Below are 24,254 nucleotides of genomic sequence, written 5' to 3' on the forward strand. Positions count from 1 at the left end.
CTCCCTTGAGCGCCATGAACATCATCTTCCTCAGTAATCTTATCCAAATCTTCAGGCAGGCATAAAAATCAATGGAAAACTTTTTGTGACAGGCAATATTTACAGAAGTGAGAACAGACTCCAATTACATCTGTTGTTCTAACTTGCCCAGCTTCATCCTTTCCCTGTTTCTAGTAATACACCACAGAGCCCAATCTGGGCCAATCATAACACATCTGTCTCCTGACAACAGAGTCTGGTTTAAGAATAAGTCAAGAACCCAAAATGAGAGAGTCTCTCCCCAAGAATTTTCAAACTGAAGCTGGGAAGATACAGCCTCTTTCTTCAGTGGCCAACTGCTGTTGGTGAGAAGCCATGAGTAGGTACTCCTGACCAGGGAAGAAATTGGATCTACCGTAAGAGAGAAGAAAACCAAAACAGAAAGAAACAAAGAGAGCTAAGGAACCTTGACAAAATTAAAGACCTTGGATCTAGCTACAGTTTCAGGAATTAAAACACAAGGTAGAAAAATAGCATTGTTGTAATAAACAAATATTATTACTATAAAAAAACTTACCTAAATAATCACTGGCTACACTGCAATTGGAGATATGGGAAGACTTATCCATTGTTTCTCTTTCACTATTGTCATGTTTTTCACTGCCTAAATATAAGGAACAGGTAAGAAAAAAACAGATGTACTTTAATCAACCAATGTCTAGAAGTAGGAAGATTAGTGCTAAACGTAATAGCATCCAGATACATATAAGTGATCCAAACTCAGACTACCACTTTACTTGGAGAGGCAGGCATAGTGTTAGGAGTTTGGGGCTCTGAAATCAGAGTTAATCAGACTTAAGTTCAAAGTTAGGCTCTACTAATTAAACTGGCTATATGACCAGGGGAAAGTTGCTTATCCTCTCTAAGTCTAAGACTTAATTTCCTCATCTATAATATGGAGATAAAAATAGTGTGGCAATTGCCCTAGCTGGTTTGGCTCAGTAGATAGAGCATCAGCCTGTGGACCAAAGCGTCCCGGGTTCGTTTCCGGTCAAGGGCATGCACCTGGTTGCAGAGTCCTCCCCCACTTAGGCCCTAATCGGGGCCCATGCAGGAGGCAACCAGTCGATGTGTTTCTCTCACATAGATGTTTTTCTCTGTCTTTCCTTCTCTCTTCCACTCTCTCTAAAAATCAACGGAGAGTGTCTTCAGGTGAGGATTAAAAAATTTTTTTTAAAATAGTGTGGGAATTAAATGAGGTTATTGTGTGGGATTAAATGTCAATCACATATGAAAATTGCTTGTTGTAATGCCCAGTACATAGGAAACAGTCAATAAATATTAACTATTATTTCTGTGTAGGCATATCCATGTTTTCACTAGCATTAAGACTCTTCAATCATTATGATAACCTTAAAACGATCTCAAGTATTTAAGAGAACTTTAAGTCATGATTGGTGCTGTTAAACTGCAGTGCTATAAAGTATGTTATTCTATGAGAAGTGGTACTTCCAAGGAATACCTGCTATACAGAGATGAATTTCACTTTCTCAATTTTAGATATATGACAATTAATGTTTTAAGTTTCTTTGATTCCTGATTACTAAAAGGCCCTCTAATCAACACTGTCTCATTTATTTTCAAATAGAAAACAAGAGTGATTAAAAACCTATACCCCTACATAAGCTAATAGGCTAAAAATATCCTCCAACATAAAGGAAGTTAAGCCAAAAATATTTAATCCAAAATCATTTTTTAAAATATATTTTTATTGATTTCAGAGAGGAAGGGAGAGAGAGAAATATCAATGATGAGAGAGAATCACTGATTGGCTGCCTCCTGCACGCTCCCTACTGGGAATCAAGCCTGCAACCGGGGCATGTGCCCTTGACTGGATCGAACCCAGGACCCCTTGGTCTGTAGGCTGATGCTCTATCCACTGAGCCAAACCAAGTAGGGCAATCCAAAATTATTTTAAAAGTTTGAATGTCTCATCCAGCAATAATAACTTCTGCCTCTCCAGAATATCAATATTGCCACCTGCTGCAGTTGCCAGAAAAATCAAAGAAAACTCCAGAGAAATCCAGAAATAATAGATCCTTTAAGTCTACTGAGCTTTCTAAACTAATAATAAATAATGAAAATTAGCATAATTAGGTCATGTTTAACTAATTTGAATTTTGAGAGAAAGGTAGATTGTTAGGATTGTATAGATCAATTCATTTGATCAAAAAAAGAAATTTTCACTGTATACAAAGATGTAATTTGAACATCTGGTGCATAGTCCATGTTGTCGAGTTTACTCTGAGTGTTAAGCAGAGAGGTATGTACTAGTATGATGAGATTTATGCAACAGAATAAACAATTGAACCCAATTATACCCTCTGCAAATTGCACTATTCATAGTCCAAAGTATTGAAATTTATTCTTTTCTCTCTGAAGGCTCAATCAAAGAAATGATTACAAAGCAATAAGAACCTTATAAAAGTAAATATATAGAAAATAAAGTTACTTTCACCTTGAGACCCCTCCACATCAATGGTGACTATTGGAAGTTCCTTTGCTGATAATGCCAGAGCGACTTGTAAGTCTCTCTGGTAGAGTTTGTCATCTAAAGCCATCCTAGAGTAGAGACACAAATAATAGTGAGTTTTTAAAATTATTGATCTCAAACAGAAAAATTTGATTTTCCTGAATTACTATTTAAGAGTGGCTAACCTTATAAAAATGTTTTTAAACAATAATCACGACCATAATCGACCTCTAAGGATGACTTCTAAAATGTCGCAATGTCATTTTATAACTATCAGAAGAGATTTGAAATAGGAGCAGCATGTGCTGTTCCACTTACTGTTTCCTTTTACTGTCTGTCCTTTCTACTAGTTCCACTCAGGTGCTCAATACAAAATAAAGACTCGGCTCAAACATAATTTCCACTTAAAAATCTTCCGTGACCTCACCCACACCTCCTTAGACAGCTCTTTTAGGTCTTATATTTAATGTAAACATATTTAATTTGTTCCTCCCAATCTAGATTTTAACAAATATTTCACCAAGTACTTACTGTGTATGAGGTACTACACTAGATAGGATACAAAAATACACTAACACCTTGATATAACGGACTGATTCGGGTGAGGGGGTGTCCATTAAAGCTGTAAGTCCATTATACAATAAAGTAGGTTTTCTGCATGAGTATGTTAAAAATTGACAATTAGTTTACCTGTTTTTACTTAGGTAGACATGTTTGTGCAATTAAAATTAAGAATGTATGAAAAGTTTAATTTCACAGAAAAGTATTTTGTATATTTACTGTTAAGTTTGTACTGGATAGGTCTAGTAAATGTGTGCACTCACCAGTCATGTGAGTAAACAAATGTACATGGCTGGGGTGCGGCTTAGCACATATGGGAACGTCAGCCTGCACACATTAAAACTGCTGCAGAAAGTCACACCCTGTGACAATAGAACCAATTACCTCGAGAAATACCATGTGATCACGTGCTAATCATTCCCCGAACACTGTTTACAAGTGGTGACTCTTAGATTTAAATATGTAGACTATAGTTGTAAATATGTAGTATTTATTTATGTCGGTGAAATTACTACAGTTCTGTCCAACATATGGCCTATTCACTAAAATTTATTAAAAATAACAGTGAATTAATAACAAAAATTAACCTGTTATTTTAATTATGAGCAAATCTTGGTTAAAAGCATTTTAAAACTAACAAAGTGTTCATTTGCATATATGACATACAGATCAGAAATTTTGTTGTTACATTGAGGCCTGAAAAATCAAGGGTTTGCTGTACCATCAAGGAGTCTGCAATTAATGAGGGTGGGGAAATAAGATATACTTATAAATTATCCCACATAAACAGATTATTATGTCTCCTATTCAAGATGGTGAAAAGTGCTATGGGGTGTAAAAGGAAGAGAAATCAAAAACAGGTAAGGAAAACTGCATGAAGGAGGAAAATCTGGAGTGTATCTTGAAGGATTTATTATTTTTTTAAATAGCAACTTTATTAAGATGTAAATCACATAGCATACAATTCATCCTTTTAAAGTGTACAATTCAGCAGTTTTTAGAGTATTTACAGTTGTGAAACCATCACAACTTTTTTATCACCCCAAAAGAGAAACCCTGTATACATTAGCATTTATCCCCCATTTACCTTTACCCAGCATCTGGCAACCACTAATCTACTTTCTGTTCTTCTGGACTAGTCTATTCTGCACACTTTGTATTAACGGAATCATGAAATATGTGGCCTTTTGTACCTGGTTTCTTTTCATCAGCATAATGTTTTCAAGGTTCATCCATGCTACAATATACTGTATATCAGTACTTCATTTTGTTGTTGCTGAATATAGTATCCCACTGTATGAATATACCACATTATCTTTTCATCAGTTAATAAACATTTGGATTGCTTCTATTTTTTTTGGCTATTCTAAATAATGCTTCTACATTCAGGTATAGGTTTTTGTATAGTCATAGGTTTTCATTTCTCTTGTGTATATGCCTAGGCTGGGTCATGTAATAACTCTGTGTTTAACATTTTGGGAAACTGTTACTCTGTCTTCCAATGTAGGTGTATCATTTTATATTCCCAGCAGCAATGTATGAGCGTTCTAATTTCTCTGGATCCTCCTTAACATTCGTTATTGTCTGTCTTTTTTATTATGGCCATTCTAGTGGGTGTGAAGTATTATCTCACTGTCGTTTTGATTTGCATTTCCCTGATGACTATTGATGTTGAGTGAGCATCTTTTCATGTGCCTATTGGTCATTTCTGTATCTTTTTTGGAAAAATGTCTACTCAAATCTTTTGCCCACTTTTTAAACTGTATTATTAGTCTTTTTATTGTTGAGTTGTAAGAGTTCTTTAAATATTCTGGATACAAGTCCCTCATCAATTATATGATCTTGTCTCCCATTTGTGGGTTGCTTTTTTCACTATATTTAACATGTAGTCCAAGAAGCTCAAAAATAGAAACAAAATTAAGAGAGAGAAAAAGAGAAAAGGGTCGTTTGATGCCAAAGGGGTCGAGACCCACAGGTTGAGGACCGCTGAACTAATGGAATTCCAGAAATACTACAGAAACTGTAGGATTTTCTCACTGCTGAACAAGTCTTAACAATATAAAGAGAAAATAATCTTTAATCTGGTGAAAACTGTTTTTAAATTTTATAAAACTGTCCGTACAAATATAATTTTTAACAAAGTAGTCTTGTAAGACTTGAAGGCTTCAGAGACAGGTACAAGGTCCTATAAAAGTAAGCTATAACCACCAAACTTTGTAAGTATGATTACCTTAATAATTAAATGGATATTTGCTTACATACTTGTGAATTTCTTTTTAAAAAGTTTTTTTTAAATCCTCACCTGAGGATATGCTTTATTGATTTTGAGAGAGAGAGAGAGAGAGAGAGAGAGAGAGAGAGAGAGAGGCAGAGAGAGAGAGAGAGAAACATTGATGTGAATGGGAAACATGAATTGGTTACCTCCCTTATGTGCCCTGACCCGGGATCAAACCTACAAAGTAGGTATGTGCCCCGATGGGGAACTGGGACTTGAACCTGCAACCTTTTGGGGTATGGGATGACATTTCAACCAAATAAGTCACTGAGCCAGGGCTGTGAATTTCTTTTTTAAGTCAGAAAGCCAGAAGGGGATTAATAGTACAACCCTGTTCTCCTACGGGCACTAAATAAAATCATACCTATGACTCTGCTCAAGCTCTCGTTTAAACCAAGAGTTCGAATCTGTTTCTCTTTTTTTTAACTTAAATTCTTTATTGTTTAAAGTATTACATGAGTCTCCTTTTCCCCCATTGATTTCTTCCCGGATGCCCTCACCCTCCCCTCATCTGTGTCCATTGGTTATGCTCATGTGCACACATACAAGTCCTTTGGTTGATCTCTTATCCCCTCACCCCCGCCTCCCCACATAGGTTGGACAGTCTGTTTGATGCTTCTATGTCTGTGATTCTATGTTTGTTCATCAGTTTATGTTGTTCATTATATTCCACAAATGAGTGAGATCATGTGATATTTATCTTTCTCTGACTGGCTTATTTCATCTGTTTCTCTTTTAAATTAAAGTTGTACATTTACTGCATGTCTTACCTCTCACCTTTTTTTAGGAGTTTTCTCTTGTAATGGGATGTCTTCTTTCTGGAGATTCTTCAATTTGGGTTTTGGTTTTTCTAGTTTTAACTCGTTTGGTGTTCTGGATTTCTTATTTAAAGGTCCAGTTGCAGAAACAAAATCATCATCATCTACTATGTGTGAATTAAAAATAAAATATATAAAATTACTTTTTCTAAGTAAGAAATAAATAAAATTTTCTTAGCAGTTGAAATTCATTATAGTGTGTGTTCAAATTATAAGGTTAAGCAAATTATTATTTTTTTCATATATTTTATTGATTTTTTTACAGAGAGGAAGGGAGAGAAATAGAGAGTTAGAAATATCGATGAGAGAGAAACATCGATCAGCTGCCTCCTGCACATCTCCTACTGGGGATGTGCCCGCAACCCAGGTATATGCCCTTGACCAGAATCGAATCCGGGACCTTCAGTCCGCAGGCCGATGCTCTATCCACTGAGCCAAACCAGTTTCGGCATTAAGCAAATTATTTAATTTCTACAATTTAAAATATACTGTTGGCATATTATTTGTCTTTATTCTCACTCATGTTTAATTTTGTTTTAGTGAACTTTATCAATTTATCAAAAATGTCAATCTATCAAAAACCAATTCACTAAAAAGCTGGTATATCTCTGTTGCACTCAACATAAAACTGCAGCTATAGCTTTTAAACTTACACATGACGCATGCATACTTTCAGGGTACATGTAGTCTTAATACTATACCTTAGTATTTATTAATATATGCTATATGTATTATGCTTCCTCATGCAGGAATATAATAACTTGTGACTTGCCCCCACACCTATCCCATAATGTCTGGAACACAACCAGCAATTTATAAATATTTGGTGTGAGATAGATGAGAGTGATAAATTATCTACAAATTATCTATATACTAGCTGGCTGGCCGGATGGGGGCCAAATTGGGGCAGGGTTGGCTGAGGGGAGGGGCCATGGAAGGTTGCAGGGGGACTGATCAGGACCCCCATCAGGCCGGTTGGCTGCCACAGTGTGCATCATAGTGACTGGTTGTTCCACCATTCTGGTCACTTGGCTTTTATATTATAGATATAAAAGGCTAATATGCAAAGTATCCCCTAGGAAGTTCAACTGGGAGACTGATCGCTCACCATGATGTGTGCTGACTACCAGAGGGTGGTGCAGAATGAAGGAAGGACTTGGCCAGCAGCCAGCAGCTGGGGAAGGGAGGCCCCGGCCAGCAGCTGAAAGGTCCCAATCAGCCCTGATCACCGGCCAGGCCCAGGGGCCCTACCCATGCACAAATTTCATACACCGGCCTCTAGTATTATTCTGTATTATTTTCTCCTAAGTCTTAGACCTATTTAAGGTTATGCCCAAGACAAAAAAAACCAAACCCCAAAACACAGATTCCTTCAAACCTCAGAGTTACTAAGTATTTGGTTCACAAAAACCTCTTATGGTCTGAGAAATACAAAACCTGCTTCAAAGTATAATGTAGTCTAACCCCATATTTATCAAACACTTTTTATTAACTAAATTTATTGGGATGACACTGGTTCACAAAATCATACAGGTTTTAAATGGATAGCTCAATAAAACATCACCTGCACACTGCATCGTGTGCCCATCGCCCTAAGCAGTTTCTTCATGCCCCCATTTCCCCCAACTTTACCCACTTCCACCTAGCCCCCACCTCTTTTCCCCTCTGGCTATCACCACATTGTTCACTGTTGTCTGTGTCTGTGTTTTGACTAAAATTTCCTTAATAGGAGAGATAAATAAATAGGGTATAGCTTAAGCCTAACCTTTCTTCAAGGTCTTGTTTTATTGTACAATCAACGGGAATTTCCCATCACATTCTGTAACACACTTGTGTCAAAAAAAAAATGCAGTGTCTCAAAAAAAAAAGCAGTCTCTCCTCCAAAGTGAAGAGTCAAACCTCACTTTGAGAAACAGGCACTTGCAGCAGTTTTGACCTAAAGAACTACTTTACCTGGCCCTCTCATTTAGAAAATTATGCTTAGAAAATTACTTTTCCAGACCTAGCTTATATATAATATATATATATACACACATTTATACATTTATGAGGAAATAAATTTCCAAAACTTTAAACAAAATAAGAATCTCTACGTACCATCACTTTCGGAGTTCTCAAACTGTGAGTAATTGACTGGCTTCTTATTCCTATAACCAACACAGAAATTTTTCATTTACACAAATGTGAAAAAAATAATTTCCTTCCTCTAGGCATTTAATGAAATGGTCCTCTGCCAAATTCCCAAGTGTGAATGACCTAGTATGTCAGTTGCTCTTTCAAGTAAAAATAGTTTTCTATTGAAAAAGAGACTAGTTCAGCTTACAACTCAATCTGACAAGTGGTTTTCCTTAAGACAATTGTACAAGTATTCTATGCGTACTTCTAATTTCCTCATACAGAATATTAAAATGAGGAGTATTCTTGTTAATCTCCTACTCTTTAGAATTAAAGAATTTGAGAGCTGAATATAGAAATTCTGAGATTGAATAATCCTATCTAATAAAAGAGAAACATGGTAATTAGTGTACGACCTCTACCCTTCCCATTGGCTAATCAGGGAGATATGCAAATTAACTGCCAGCCAAGATGGCGGCGGGCAGCCAGGCAGCTTGAAACTAACAGGAGGCTTGCTTGCTTCAGTGACGGAGGACTCCAACGTTCCCCGCCTGCCACTGCAGGCCTCAGAGCTGCAACTCTAAGCAACTATGTTACAAATATAGAAGCTAAACAAAACCCCAGAAACCTGCTTTAGTCCGCTGGGCTTCAGCCAGCAGGATCGCAACATTGTTTCAAATACAGAAGGTAAACAAAGGCCAGAATCCTGCTTTCAGCAACAGAGGCCTAAGAGCTGGAGCCAAGCCTCAGAGCTAAAGCTGGCCCAGAATAAAAAAGAAAAAGAAAAAAAGGAGCGGTTGGGAGCTTCAGTCACCCCCAGCCTGAAAACAACCCTCAGCCCCTCACCCAGACTGGCCAGGCACCCCAGTGGGAACCCCCACCTGATCCAGGACACCCTTCAGGGCAAACCAACCGGCACCCACCGTGCACCAGGACTCTATCCTATATAGTAAAAGGGTAATATGCCTCCCAGCACTGGGATCAGCGGAGCCGCGAGGCCTCCCGGCACCAGGATCAGTGTGACAGGGGGCAGCACCCAAACCCCTTGATCGCCCTGCGGCTCTTTGTGTGACAGGGGGGCGGGGCCACAACCTCCCTATCTGCCCTGCTCTGTTCGTGCCAGGGGAAGTCGCCCCAAACCCCTGATCGGCCCTGCTCTGTGCCTGATAGGGGAGAGCTCCCCAACCCCCTGATTGCCCTGCGGCTCTGTGTGTGACGAGGTGTGGTGCCCCAAACCCCTGATCAGCCCTGCTCTGTGTGTGACGGGGTAGAGCCATAACCTCCCCATCGGCCCTGCCCTGAGTGTTACAGTGGCGGCGCCCCAACCCCCTGATCGGCCCTGCACTGTGTGTGACGGGGGCGGTGCCCCAACTCCCCAATCGGCCCTGCTCTGAGCCCGACCCGGGGCTGCATCTAGGGATTGGGCCTGCCCTCTGCCAGCAGGACGTTATCTCCCGAGGGGTCCCAGACTGCAAGAGGGCACAGGCTGGGCTGAGGGACGCCCCCTCCTCCCGGAGCGCACAAATTTTTGTCCACCGGGCCTCTAGTCCTATATTATAAAACCCTAATACGCAAATCAACCGTATGGTGGAATGAGTGGTCGCTATGAACTGACCACCAGGGGGCAGACGCTCAAAGTAGGAGCTGTGCCCTGGTGGTCAGTGTGCTCCCACAGGGGGAGGGCTGCTCAGCTAGAAGCCAGGCTCACAGCTGGCGAGTGCAGTGGTGGTGGCGGGAGCCTCCGCGGCAGCACTAAGGAGCAGCGAGCCGAGTGGTAGGGAGTAGCAAGCAGGCGGGCAGTAAGGAGTAAGAGATCCCTGACTGTGAGAGGGCGCAGGTCGGGCTGAGGGAGCCTCCTGACCCCCAGTGCACAAATTTTGTGCACCAGGCATCTAATAGTAATAAAATCAACACTTTAAAAAAAATATGCTCAGCCTGACTGGCGTGGCTTAGTGGTTCGGCTTAGACCTATGAACCAGGAGGTTGTAGTTAGATTCCCAGTCAGGGCATATGCCCAGGTTGTGGGCTCGATCCCCAGTGTGGGGTGTGTAGGAGACAGCTGATCAATGATTCTTTTTTATCATTGATGTTTCTATCTTTCTCCCTCTCCCTTCCTCTCTGAGATCAATAAAACAATTTTTTTAAAAGTATGCTCAATGGTTTATATATAAAAGCCTAAGCAACTGGTTGACGGTTCAACCATTCACCCAGTTGCTATGATGCACACTGACCACTAGGGGGCAGACATTCAACACAGGAGCTGCCCCCTGGTGGTCAGTACGCTCCCACAGTGGGAGCGCCACTACACTGGCGAGCACCATTGCAGTGGTGTGAGCCTCTCTGGATAGGGACTGACTGTGTAGCAGTAAGGAATACAATGACTACTCCCACAGTTTGGTGCCATTGCCTTGATTTGTGTGTGCTAAGGCACCAGCCCTTTGACCACCATTGCAGTGCAAATGACAGAGCAATTAAAAACAGCAAGTAATGGCTTAGTGTTATAATTAAAATAGTTTTAACCTCATGGAGCTCCTGGGAACATACCAGGGACCTGAAGGTGTCCGCAAATCTTTGTTACTTGGATGTTAAACTTAACATGTTGAAAACAGTACTCTTTCTAAAAATATATATATTTCTATAGATTTCAGAGAGGAAGGGGGTGAGATAGAAACATCAATGAGAGAGAATCATCAATCGGATGCCTCCTGCATGCCCCACACTGGAGATCCAGCTCACAATCTGGGCATAAACACCAACTGGGAATCGAATCGTGACCTCCTGGTTCATAGGTCAATGCCCAAGCACCTGGCCACGCTGGCCCAGCCAAAACAGAACCCCTGAGCCCCACACTTCCTGACCCTGTTCCTTTTCTTAGTCTTCCCTACCTCAGTAGCACAAAGATATTCAGAAGTTCAGACCAAAAATATTGTAAAGTCATCCATGATTCTTTTCCCCTTACCTCCCTAATCAACTTCCTCAGCAAGTTTTGGCATCAGTACCTCCAGAATACATCCCAAATGCATCTGTCCCAGTCCCTGTCCACGGATAATAACACCCTATGGTCGGCGAACTCATCAGTCAACAGAGCCAAATGTCAACAGTACAACGATTGAAATTTGTTTTGAGAGCCAAATTTTTTAAACTTAATCTATATAGGTAGGTACATTGTTATTAACTTAATTAGGGTACTCCTAAGGCTTAGGAAGAACCACACTCAAGGGGCCAAAGAGCCGCATGTGGCTCGCGAGCCGCAGTATGCCAACCACGAGAAACCAGTATTCAATGCTACGCTAGCCTCCTAACTGGTTCTCCCGCTCCCCTTCCTGTTACCCGGTCTCCCATTCATTCTCCACCACCCAACAATATAGAGCCAACATTAGATTTCTCTCCTCTCCTTAAAACTGTTGGCTTCCCACTGCACGGAAAATACAGTCCACACTCCTTTCGAAAGCCTACGGGGCCTGCCTGCTCTGGTCCCTGCCTTGTTCTCTGACCGAACCCCGACTGTTCTCCCCACTGCTGGGGATGCTAGCACTTTCGTGGCCTTCCTTCTGTCCCTCACACCGGCCAAGCTCAGGGCCTGGCGCTGCTCCCTGGCTTGCCCCGGATTTTCACCGGCTACATCCTTTTTGCATCCAGGCTCAGTTCTTGCAACATCTCTTCGGGGAGGCACTTTAGGCTTTCCTCCTCACTCTTTCTCACCTGTCCCTGTTGATTTCTGGCCCCCTCACCTTGCCCCTTGACGAGAATGCAACCTCCTGCACCCAGTACAGTAATGCATAGAAGTAAATATATTCCGTAGCTTTACTTAATGAATGGCTGGCCCTGGCCCTCACCTGGTAAGGAGAGGAATCGTTTCAAATACTATACAAGGGAAAGCACAGAGGATCTGGAGCCGGGTGCGTGAGGTGTGAGGATTATCCTGCCGCTCTCTAGCTTTGTGACTTGGGTTCATTGGCTTTTGCACCTAGTTTAAACCGATGAAACAGGGATACCAAAAAACGGCAGTGAAGAACAAATGAAATAAGCAGGAGCTCGGTGAGATGCAAGGCGCTGATCCGATGCTACCACAACAAGGTCTTTCTTGAATGGGGTGGGTAAAAGAAAGGGCAGCAGCTACGCGGGAGGCAAGGAGACGGAAACTCAGGGAGGCTGGGGAGTTTTCCAGTAACTGTCAATCCCACCCACCGTCGCTACCTCCGTTCTACTGGGCCCTTGGGTCTACAGCGTCTTCCTGCTCTTTCTCCCCATCCCCGCCGGACTTCCCGAACCCTCACCTCACAGGCCGCACCATGGCTCCCTTCCAGGCTGGATACTTGCAGCTATCAAGTGCTTGCCGGCAGCAGAAGCGGTTTCAATTCCCGCCCAAATCCGGACCCGAGCTCCCCGCCCCCCGCCACCAGTCCTCCAATGACCGCCGGCCATCCTTGCTCAAGCGCAGGCGTCCTGAGCGGAATGCTCACCCCTTCTCCAGCCGGGGCCCTTCCGCTTCCGGTCCACCGGAGCCGAGTTGGTGCTGGGGTTCTATGCTTTCGCCAGGACGGTGGCTTTTGCGCGGAATCTGACATACACAATAGCGGTAGAAATACACCTTCTCACAGTTTTTGAATGACTACACTGGTGCACGGTGGAACACGGGGGCACTTAGATCGGGGACTTTTCTACGGGGTGCCAGGTAAGGGAAAGGTGCGCGCGAATCGGCTGAAGCGGATTGGCTGGCTGTAAATACCAGTCGGTGGGTCCGCTGACGTTCCCCGTGCCGCGGCTTCTTGACAGGCCCCGGAGTGCGGACCCTTCGGACTTAGGAACGTGGGGAGCTGAGTCCAGAGGTGAGAGCAGGGATCCCCCTTCAGAATGAAACCCCCTAATAGAGCGGCTGTGCCCCCTCGGACGGCCGGAGCTGCGCGGCCCCGCATCCTGCCTTCAGAATCTCCGCTGTGGACGGCGTGAGTTCGGTCCTGCCCTCCTCTCCCATCCCATGTTTGCACGGGAATCTTTTTCTTATTTCACCCCTGAGTTATTTTTTTTTTAAAAAAAGAAAAAGTGGGGAGAGGGCACTAAATAATCATCCGTCGAAACAAGTCTAAATGTTGAACCGATTGAAACTAAAGCTAATGGTTATTATTGACTAAAAATATTTAGCCAAGGAAAGAAGAGCAGTACGAGTGTTCTAGGTAAAGGAAAAGCATTCAGAAAGGTTGGGAAGAGCATTCAGCAAATTTTTGTCTTTGGGAAGCAGGTGCTGGGGAGGAAGCAGAGGCACTGTAAACTGGGTTAAGGAGTTTGAGTTTTATCCCAAGGCCAATGGAATGTTATAAAAGTGTTCTAAGCAGGTGACAGCACGGTATCTACTTGTTGGAAAGGTTACTGTGGTTTGTGCCATATTCTGTTTTGTCCCAGAATAGTGTCAGAACTGATGTGGTGAGGAAAAGCCTACAGACTGTACGTCTAGGAAGGAGGCTGACAAACCTTTACAGGATGTTGATTCTTACTCTGTTTTACTAGATTTTCTTTTTTTTGAACAGCATCCAGTTTGCCTGTGGGATATTTTATACTTTCTATTTTGTGTATCTTCTTCCCACATGAAAATCTTTCCAAAACCCATCTCCCTTCCCTCTACCTCCAATCTGATCGCATACAACATCTAAGATCTCCAAGATCACTTCTTGGTCCCTGATCTGTTTCTTTGATTTTTTAAAAAATATTTTTTTATTGATTTCAGAGAGGAAGGGAGAGGGAGATTTAGAAACATCGATGATGAGAGAGAATCATTGGTTGGTTGCCTCCTGCACGCCCACAGGGAGGATGGGGCCGGCAACCTGGGCATGTGCCTTGACCAGGAACCTAACTGTGACCTCCTGGTTCATAGGTCTACGCTCCCCCACTGAACCAACCCGGCGGTGCTGTTTCTTTGATTTTGTATTCACCAACTGGTCCATCAATTCTATTATCCCAGCTATGCATCCCTTCCTCAGACTCCTCTCTGCTCTTTTCTCCCTGTTGTTGTTTTTTTGTTTTTGTTTTTTTTTGTTGTTGTTGTTCTTGAGAATCCTGCCTAGGAATGCAAAGTTCTCTATGGGCATATTTTTCCTCAAATAAAGCTTAAAAGAAACTGTCCTCATTTTTAAAAGGTGCACTTTATTTTCACCACAAAGATGAAAACACAAGGATAAAAGTAGGAAAAACAAGAATAATTGCCTTCGAGTCACACAAATAAAATCTCTGAGAATTGGAACATTTTCTTAGAAGTGGTAGCGCGACAATGTGGTATAGCATGTTTTTATGAACTTACAACGTGCTGCTTTTTTGTTAGTTCTTCAGATATCCTGCCAAAGAAGATGAAGAAAAACAGAGAAAGATTCTGCAGCAGAGAGAGGGAATTTGTGTATAAATTCAAAATAGGAAGTCAGTGCTTAGAACTGAGGGTGCCCCTCAAATTTCCTGTTCAAGAGAATGTCAGTTACTTACATGGGCGCCTGATGCTGCTGCACAGCTTGCCATGCTTTATAGAAAAAGGTGAGGACTGATTTTTTTAATACTATTTTATTGTTTATCTAGAGTTTCTGACATTAAAAGTTTCATATTAGAAAGCATACAACTAAGAAACATTGGAAAGAACCATAAAATATAAAGTGGTTAACTGCTTTTAAGAATAAAAAGTTTCCCCAGACCTTTGTTTTATTTAGTGCTTTTTCCTATAACTTGTAGTTGTTGATAAGGCAGGTTAGTATAAAAATTAAATTATATAATGAAAAATTAGTTACAAAGTCTGGAATAGAACTTTTAACCTCTTAGTTGGATGAATTCATAAGGCACTTCAGCTGTCAGTTATTGTAGAATTATATTGCTAAATGCATTGCCCCTTTAATGATCTGGTTCTCAGTTCCTGAGATGTCATGGAAGAGAAGGAATATAAATCGTTGAATAATTTTTGCTTACCTAAATTAATTCCATGAAGTCATCAGTATTAAACCATTTTAAAAGCCTGTGTTCTACCTCACAGATGAAGAAAAAAATTTAATTGAGAATGTGTTGGATCATAGAAAGTTAGAGTTAGGGAACCTGAAAACTTTCTAGCACTATTTCATTGTACAGGAAAGGAAATCTGCAAATAAAAAGGTTAAAATATTTGCCTACGGCAGTGGTTCTCAAAAGTTGTTCCCTGATCAGGAGCAGTAGCATCACCTGGAAACTTGTTAGAATTGCATATTCTTGAGCCCCACCCCATTCTTGCTGAATCAGAAACTCTGGGGGTAGCATGCAGCAAGCTACTTCAGTAAGCCCTCTCGGGCATTCTAATAATGCATGCCACTGGTCTAATGTAACGTATTGTCTCTAAAATTGGATTTATACAGCATCTGATCTACATCAGTTTTAATACACTAATTATTTAATTTCTTCAAATTCAAAGAATGTAACAGTGCATATATAGGAAACTTTTTCATTTAAGTACAGTAACCTTCAAACCCTTGAAATCTGTAGAAATTTTTCTGTATGTGATTTTACCAACTCAGTTTCAAACTGAAGCATCAGGCTTAAGAAATTAACATTTCAAATTAATATCAAGGTTATACATGAGTCAAGAACTTTGACCATTGTCCATGCAGTAACCTGTAATAGTAAAGAAAAATGGTTGTGCAAAGACCTTGTATGTATATATGCATAATCCAGGGACACAGACAGTGGGGTGGTGAGGGCCTGGGGGCAGAGGGAGCGGGGGGGAGTTTCGGGGGATCAGTGGGGGGAAAAAGGGGACATATGTAATCTATATTATAAAAGGCCCATGGCCGTAATGCTGTAACGCCATAACGACCACCAGGAGGTGCATTGAGCACCTCTCAGTCCCTCCCCGCTCCCCTTGCCCATGAGCAGCGGTTCTCTTGACCGGTGGGGTGGGGGGGGCAGGGTACGGTGGCGTGAGCTACTAGCAGCGTGTACCCTAGGCCTCTAGTACTTTCAATAATAAAGATATTTTTTAAAAAGAAAAATGGTTGTGAAGTAGATAAATGATCCCCTAAGTTGATTTTATTTTATTTAGACATTGTACTTGATAAAATAAAATTTGACATTGGAATGCTTAGGTAAAATGTTTCCTGTTTTTGTCTGGATTTTGCTGATGATAGCATTTCTTGACCCTGATATAGACTTAAAAGAAGCTCTGAGCCAGTTTATAGAAGGAGAATCCCTCAGAGATTATGATAGAGAGGCTGAAGCATCACTGGAAGCTGTGAAATCAGGTGAAGTAGATTTACATCATCTGGCAAGTACATGGGCCAAAGCTTACGCAGAGGTAAGAAAATAGATCAGATTGTAAATTTCAAGGATATTCTGGACTTGGATGATTTTTAAATTACTAAGATAATACTGAAACAGGTGTAGAATCCTTTTTTCTCTAATTACAAAAATTTATTCCATAACATATAATATCTATATATTTAAAAGGCTAATATGCTAAGTGTCCAACTGTTTGACCGGTCACTATAACACGCACTGACCACCAGGGGAAGACGCTCAATGCAGGCGCTGCCATGATGCGCACTAGCCAGTTACAGAGAAACAGCTCTGCGGACCTGGCGCCCACAAAGCAACACCTGTCTTCCCCAAAGTGGGACAAGGGCCCTGCCACCACCCTGGAGCAACAGCTCACCAAATAGCAGCCAACACTGCCGAGACCCCCATGGCGATAAATGCAGCCCACAGCCCAGCCCAGCCCAGAAACAGTCACTGCAGGCGCCTAGTAATGACGTCACATAGCAGCGCCTGGTTTCCTCTCCCTAGTGAGAACTAGCCTCCTTGCAGTTTCTTCAGCCCAGGGACACCACTTGCTTTATAGTTAGGTGCAAACATTTCACACTTTCACCAAATGTCTGTGAAGCATTTTCGCATGCCTCATCTCATTTGATCCTTGCAGAAGTCCTGGGGTAGGTAAATAGGAGACTCATTGGAACCCCCGTTTTCTTTTCATTAGCCAGAAAACAGAGATTTAGAAAGTTTAGGAACTTGACCTGACTGAATATAAGTAAGAAATGGTGGACCTTGAAAATGACTTCAGGTTTTCTCACTGCGCAGAATATAGTCAAATACTGCTGCAGTTAAATATTTTACCCTTTGTTCTCCCTGCATAATCTATATGTGTAAAAGACTAAATGTCCATTTGTCCAACCAGTCGCTATGATGTGCACTGACCACCAGGGGGCAGACACTCAATGCAGGAGCTGCCCCCTAGTGGTCAGTGCACTCCCACAGAGGGAGCGCCATTCAGTCAGAAGCCAGGCTCACAGCTGGCAGGCGCAGCAGCAGTGGCAGGAGCCTCTCCTGCCTCCACAGCAGTGCTAAAGAGCAGTGAGGAGGCAGGCAGTAAGGAGTGAGGGTCTCCTGAACTGCAAGAGTGATGTCCACTGAGGGGTCCTGGACAGCGAGAGGGCACAGGCCAGGCTGCGGGACCCTCTTCCCCCGCCCAGTGCACAAATTTTGTACACCGGGCCTCTAGTCTACAATAATAATCTGCTTCATGTTGATATTTACTGCTGTGTTGCTGACAATTACCTGAAAGAGAAGTTGGGGTGCTTCACTGGGCTGGAAAAAGTTTAGCTAAATCAGAAAGAAGATCTAAGTAAGAAAGTTTATTCTATATATATAAAAGGCTATGTTGACTCGCGCATGTGTGATACTTATAAAGCTCTCACTGGCACCAGTCGCATGCGTGTGTTTCAATCTGTCATTGTCAATCGTGAATTTGGTTGATACTTCTATTATAGAGAAAGGGCGAATAGTGATATTAAAATATTTCTTCTAATTACTTTCAGTGTTCACGAATCCGTGCACCGGGCCACTAGTATTTTATAAAAGGAGGCGTGGGAGCAAGAGGCGGGTTCAGGTTTCTTAAGAGGAAACGAAGTTGCCACTGCCATCTCCCCACCCCCCGCCCCCATGTATTTGGGTGTCTGGTAACTTACAGAGCGGGACCCTCTTCCCCCGCCCAGTGCACAAATTTTGTACACCGGGCCTCTAGTCTACAATAATAATCTGCTTCATGTTGATATTTACTGCTGGGTTGCTGACAATTACCGGAAAGAGAAGTTGGGGTGCTTCACTGGGCTGGAAAAAGTTTAGCTAAATCAGAAAGAAGATCTAAGTAAGAAAGTTTATTCTATATATATAAAAGGCTATGTTGACTCGCGCATGTGTGATACTTATAAAGCTCTCGCTGGCACCAGTCGCATGCGTGTGTTTCAATCTGTCATTGTCGATCGTGAATTTGGTTGACACTTGTATTATAGAGAAAGGGCGAATAGCTATATTAAAATATTTCTTCTAATTAATTTCCTTTCAATGTGCACAAATCTGTGCCCCAGGCCACTAGCATATTAATACTTGACTGTTTCCTTTCTATATGAAGGTAAGTACCTAAGACTCAATACTTTATGTAATGCGTTTATAAAATGAAAAACTACTTTGTATCTCTAACCAACGTAGTGTTGCCAGAATTAGTAATTAATAATACAGGACACTAGTTAAAGTAGAATTTCAGATAAACAGTTAATAATTTTAGTATTACTATATCCCACATATTCTGTGGAACATATTTATAGTAACAAATTATTTGATGTTTATCTGAAATTCTAATTTGATTGGATGACCTGTATTTTATCTGTCAACCTTAAACTAGCAGTAGTAACTTATTTTCATCTGGTTTACTTTTGTCCTTTTACTTACCTTCTAACTGTTTTTAGATAGTTATATAACGTCATCATTTTTCCATTTAAATATATCTTATTTCATAAAGTCTAACATGCCATTGATCATAATACATACCATTATTTTATTTACTACTAAGAACATTTCTATTTTTAAACTATGATAGAATGCCACGATGCCATAAAATATATACTGATTTTTGAGAGTTGTATAATAAAAAATTATGGATCTTAGAATTGATGGAATACAGTATATTCAGAATCTCTTATATGCAAGGTACTCTACTAGGTGTTGGGTGTAAAATAGTGAGACAGACACAAGTGAAATTTACATTTTAATTAGAGAGCCAGATACAGGAATATGTAAACAAACAAATTTAATAATTGCAAGCTATAATGAATGAATTGCAAGGTATAATAACACTCTATACTTATTAACTTACATTCCTCTTTAAGTAGCTCAGTCTATGAGACTTTGAAAGAGATCAATTTTATGGGGTCATATTTGTTATTCTAAGCAGATTGCTCTGTGCCCAGTAAGGTTTCCTAAAAAAGATGACACTATGCTCATATATTATTTTAAATACTAAAAACATAATTATTTTATTAAAAAAATCTGTGACAATTACAATTTAAAGAATCATAATCTTTCTGCTGATTAAAAGAAAATAAAGCTGTAAGATGTATTAAAAGAATAATTTCACTTAATTTATTCAACCGATATTTTTATACCTCTAAAATGGGTTGGATGTAGAGCTGAGGATAAGTCTTTGCCTTCAGGAAGCATACAATCTAGTAGGAAGATACAAAGAAATCCACAGACTGTTGTAACACTGTGCAGTCAGTGGGATCAGTGTGGGAACATGTAGAGAAGTTGGGGGAAGAAGGAGTGTTCAAGAAAGAATGACTGAAGAAAGCAGTTTCTCCTCTAGGAGTGTTCTTATTTTGATATAAAATCTGGAAGCAAAACCTCTCCTCTCCCTGATTTTATGTCCTGAATACTAGGACAATAAATGCTTATTTACTTATCATTTTTTAAAAAATATATACTTTTTATTGATTCAGAGAGGAAGTGAGCGGGAGAGAGAGAGAGAGATAGAAACATCAGTGATGAGAGAGAATCACAACCAAAGAGAGAACTTCCTGAATACTAAGACAATAAATGCTTATTTACTTATCATTTTTTAAAAAATATATACTTTTTATTGATTCAGAGAGGAAGTGAGCGGGAGAGAGAGAGAGAGATAGAAACATCAGTGATGAGAGAGAATCACTGACCAGCTGCCTCCTGAGCCCGCAGCCTGGGCATGTGCCCTTGACTGAAACTGAACCTGGGACCCTTCAGTCATCAAGAAGTTAGAACTGAATTTGATATACCATGCTTAAGAAAGCAGGGAAATGTGTACTACATTTAAAAAAGATTATCATCAAAATTTGGTTAAGGTAAGTTTCATGAAATATCTAGGAAATCCGTTTACAGAAAACGGAGCTCATACCCTCATCACTCTAGATGACGGTATTCCTATAAACATTCTGTTAACTTCTTTTTTAATGCTCCTACTATTTGTCTCAGTGTTAGTGAAAGTCTGTTTACTCATATGTTGCAGAGATGCTTCAGCACTCCTCTGTCTCTTCAGTGCAGGCTGACACTCCATCCACTGAGCCACACCAGCTTGGGCTTTTATCTTATTATAAAAAATAATTACCATATTTATAAAATTTATAGTTTTACTTAATTTTTGTGTGCTTTAGCCATTCTAAAAATAGGAATTTGACCATCTTTCAGATTAATGATCCTAATAATATTAACAATAATAGTAACACCAATGTACAGAATAATAACAGTTTTTACTGATTAACTTATTTAATCACAAGAGTACAGATTAACAGTGAATTAAAATCATCAGTATCAATTGAAGCAAGTACTCTGTTCTACCCTATGTAAAATTAGTAGATACATAGCACTTTTTGTTTTTTTGGAGTTCAGATTTCTAGCAATGCCAGGATTTTAGATTGCAAAAGGGCTGGCAGAGATTAGAAGATGCAGCATTGTGGAGATTAGAAGAATCAAATTATGATTAACAGCAGACTCTGATGGTGCAGGCAGGACAGAGTAGTAGAAGAGACAGAGGAGTGCTAAAGCATCTTTGCATCATATGAGTAAACAGTCTTTCAGTAACACTGAGACAAATAATAGGAGCATCAATAAAGAAGTAAGTTAACAGAATGTTTATAGGAATACCAGTCACCTAGGGTTATGAGGGAATGAGCTCCATTTTAGATATTTCAGATGTGGTGTACTTAAATCATGAAACGTACCTTAACCACCTTTTGATGAAAATACTTTTTAAATGTAGTACACATTTCCCTGCTTTCTTAAGCATGGTATATCAAATTCAGTTCTAACTTCTTGTTGACCCCAGGTCATCCTTATAAATGTACTAGAGGCCCCGTGCATGAAATTCATGCGGGGGTGGGGGAGAGTTCCCTCAGCCCAGCCTGCACCCTCTCCAATTGGGGACCCCTTGGGGGATGTCAGACTGCCAGTTTAGGCTTGTTCCCTCACTGGCAGTCAGACATCCCTCTCACAATTCGGGACCACTGGCTCCTAACTGCTCACTTGCCTGCCTGATCGCCCCTAACCACTTAGCCTACCAGCCTGATTGCCCCCAACTGCTGGCCTGATCTCTCCCAAAATGCCCCTCCTGCTGGCCGGATTGGGGCCAGGGTCGACCATGGGGAGGGGCTATGGTCGGTGGGCTGGCCAGCCACGCCCCCAAATGAGGTGGGGGGTGCCAATCAGGGGCCAGCGGCTTGGGGGAGGAGCCATGGGTGGTTGGCCAGCCAGCCAGCCCTGCCGCTGATCGGGGTGAGGGGGCTGATCTGGGGTGGGGCCCAGCAGGGGGAGGAGCTACATGAGATTGGCTGGCCGGCTCTGTCCCCTATTGGGGTGAGGGGGTGCAATCAAGGGCAGGCAGTTGCAGGGAAGGGCTGCGGGCCTATTATGGTGGGGCTTGGCCAGCCAGCCCACTTTTTTTTTTTTTTTTTTGACAACGTCACTACTTTTATTTGTGGTGCCTGTGCTATGTCTCAAAAATACCTTCTCCACCTGCCTGGGACAGCATTTGGGAGGGGGCAGCAAAAAATAGAAGACATCCCTCCCTATTGCACATGGACCCTATATACAGGCCCACCTGGCCCAGGCCAGTGGGATGCTTGGCACATTCTCAGACCCCAGCTCAGGGGCTAGAGGGGTGACTGGTGGCAGCACATGTGAAAGGGGACCTCTGGGTGGCCACTCTGATCCTGCCTGCAGCCCTGGTCCCCCTACCTGGCTCAGTCTCCCGTCTCCATCCTGGCCTCAGATGGCCCCCTTGGCTTCTGGGGGCTCTGTCCTCCCCTCCCCTGGAGGTCCCAAGGGGAGTTTATGGCTTCTCAGAGACTCCCCAGCAGCCCTGTCACTCGTGTTTACATAGGGGAAGGGGTGCATGTAGCAGAAGCAGCTGTATAAATGCGGGTGCAGGGGCAAGTCCTCTGGGGTCACTTGGACAGTTTGCTAATGATGTGGATTAGCACCACGTTCTCCTCCTTGAGGCGCTGGTTGTCAGCCCAGAAGTTGGACAGGCCCTTCAGCTCCTCTTCCAGCTCAGCAGCCTTGTGCTCCAGAGCCCTGGGTTCAGATCTCTCCAGCTCCAGGAGTGTCGGCCTCTCTGCAAAGTGCTCCTGCCTCTGCGTGCTGAAAGGTCCCAGGTACGATTCTGGTCTGATGTCGGCTGGCTTCACCTCCTCCCCTTTCGCAGGCCCTCTCCTCTCCTTGCCAACTCTACAGTGCTCCCTGGAGGCCTGTGGTCCCTGTCCCTGACCGTCAGGCACCTCTACTCTCTGGGCCGGGCCATCAGAATTCTCAACCCCACGGACTCGGAGCTGCCAGGCAGGGTCCAGACTCTGTGCACCTTGCTCTTGATCAGGATGGGAGAGTAATATAAGGGGCAGGCTGGCAGCGGGGAGGGGCTGCGAGGTTGGCTGATGGCCCCACCCCCTGATCAGGCTGGTTTGCTGGCTGCAGTGGATGTCATAGTGACCGGCCCAATCAGGGCCATCAGAATTCTCAACCCCACGGACTCGGGGCTGCCAGGAAAGGTCCAGGTTCTGTACGCCCTGCTCTTCATCAGGATGGGAGAGTCCTATCAGGGGCAGGCCGGCAGTGGGGAGGGGCTGCAAGGCTGGCCGAAGGTCCCAACCCCTGATCGGCTGGTTTGCTGGCTACACTGGGTGTCATAGGGACCGGCTCAATCAGGGCCATCTTCTGCTGGTTTGTGTCTCCGCTGGCTCCGGCCCCAGCAGCCCAGCGCCACTGCCACGAGGACTGGGGCTGAGGTCCAGACCCCCTGAGGGCTTGTCTCCCCACTGGCTCTGGCCCCAGCAGCCCAGCGCTGGCTGGGGGAAGGGGATGCAGAAGGTTGGCAGGCCGACCCCACCCCCTGGTCAAACTCCGTCAAATTCCCAATCGAGGGGACAATTTGCATATTACCCTTTTATTATCCTATACTAGGGGCCCGGTGCACCAAATTCATGCACGGGGCGGGGGGGGGCGTGTCGCTCAGCCTGACCTGTACCCTCTCGCAATCCAGGACCGCTGGCTCCTAACCACTTTGCCTGCCTGCCTCATCACTCCTAACCTCTCACCTGCCTGCCTCGTCGCCCCTAACCCCCTCTGCCTTGGCCCCTGCTGCCACAGGTTGGTCTGGAAAAGTCGTTCGGCTGTCCAGTCTAATTAGCATATTATGCTTTTATTATATATAATAAAAGGGTAATATGCAAATTGACCCTAATGGTGGAATAACCAGTCACTATGATGCACAGTGACCATCAGGGGGCAGACGCTCAACGCAGGAGCTGCTTCCTGGTGGTCAGTATGCTTCCATAGGGGGAGCACCGTTGAGCCCGAAGCCAGCTCATGGCTGGCCAGCGCAGTGTTGGTGGCAGGAGCCTCTCCCACCTCTGTGGCAGCACTAATGGCTTAGGCGCACTCCCTTAGACATCCCCTGAGAGCTCCCAGGCTGCAGAGGGATGTCTAACTGCCAGCTTAGGCCTGCTCCCCAGGGGATCAAGCCTAAGCCATCAGTTGGACATTCCCCGAGGGCTCCCAGACTGTGAAAGGGTTCAGACCGGGCTGAGGGATCCCCTCTATCCGTCCCCCCCCTGAGTGCACGAATGTTGTGCACCAGGCCTCTAGTACATCTATACTACCGTATTTGCCGGCATATAAGACGATT

General features: G+C 42.9%; 2 protein-coding genes across 2 annotated transcripts in view; one reads left to right on the top strand and one right to left on the bottom strand.

Annotated features, from left to right (window-relative positions):
* The window catches only part of RAD51AP1 (RAD51 associated protein 1), a 35,588-nt gene extending 22,940 nt beyond the window's left edge, over positions 1-12,648 (bottom strand). Inside the window, exons 1-6 of the mRNA XM_015572246.1 lie at positions 12,559-12,648; positions 8,264-8,313; positions 6,126-6,273; positions 2,498-2,601; positions 557-643; positions 3-49 (exon numbers count right to left, since the gene is read on the bottom strand). Of these exons, the coding sequence (XP_015427732.1) occupies positions 3-49; positions 557-643; positions 2,498-2,601; positions 6,126-6,273; positions 8,264-8,313; positions 12,559-12,575 (453 nt within the window). The 5' untranslated portion in view covers positions 12,576-12,648. The remainder of the gene's footprint in view (positions 1-2; positions 50-556; positions 644-2,497; positions 2,602-6,125; positions 6,274-8,263; positions 8,314-12,558) is intronic.
* Positions 12,649-12,781: 133 nt separating this feature from the next.
* LOC102754581 (chromosome unknown open reading frame, human C12orf4) overlaps positions 12,782-24,254 on the top strand; it is a 55,579-nt gene continuing 44,106 nt past the window's right edge. The window contains exons 1-3 of the mRNA XM_015572252.1: positions 12,782-12,956; positions 14,603-14,797; positions 16,426-16,571. Of these exons, the coding sequence (XP_015427738.1) occupies positions 12,890-12,956; positions 14,603-14,797; positions 16,426-16,571 (408 nt within the window). The 5' untranslated portion in view covers positions 12,782-12,889. The remainder of the gene's footprint in view (positions 12,957-14,602; positions 14,798-16,425; positions 16,572-24,254) is intronic.

The sequence above is a fragment of the Myotis davidii genome, unplaced genomic scaffold, assembly GCF_000327345.1.
Source record: "Myotis davidii unplaced genomic scaffold, ASM32734v1 scaffold1373, whole genome shotgun sequence".
Classification (NCBI taxonomy): domain Eukaryota; kingdom Metazoa; phylum Chordata; class Mammalia; order Chiroptera; family Vespertilionidae; genus Myotis; species Myotis davidii.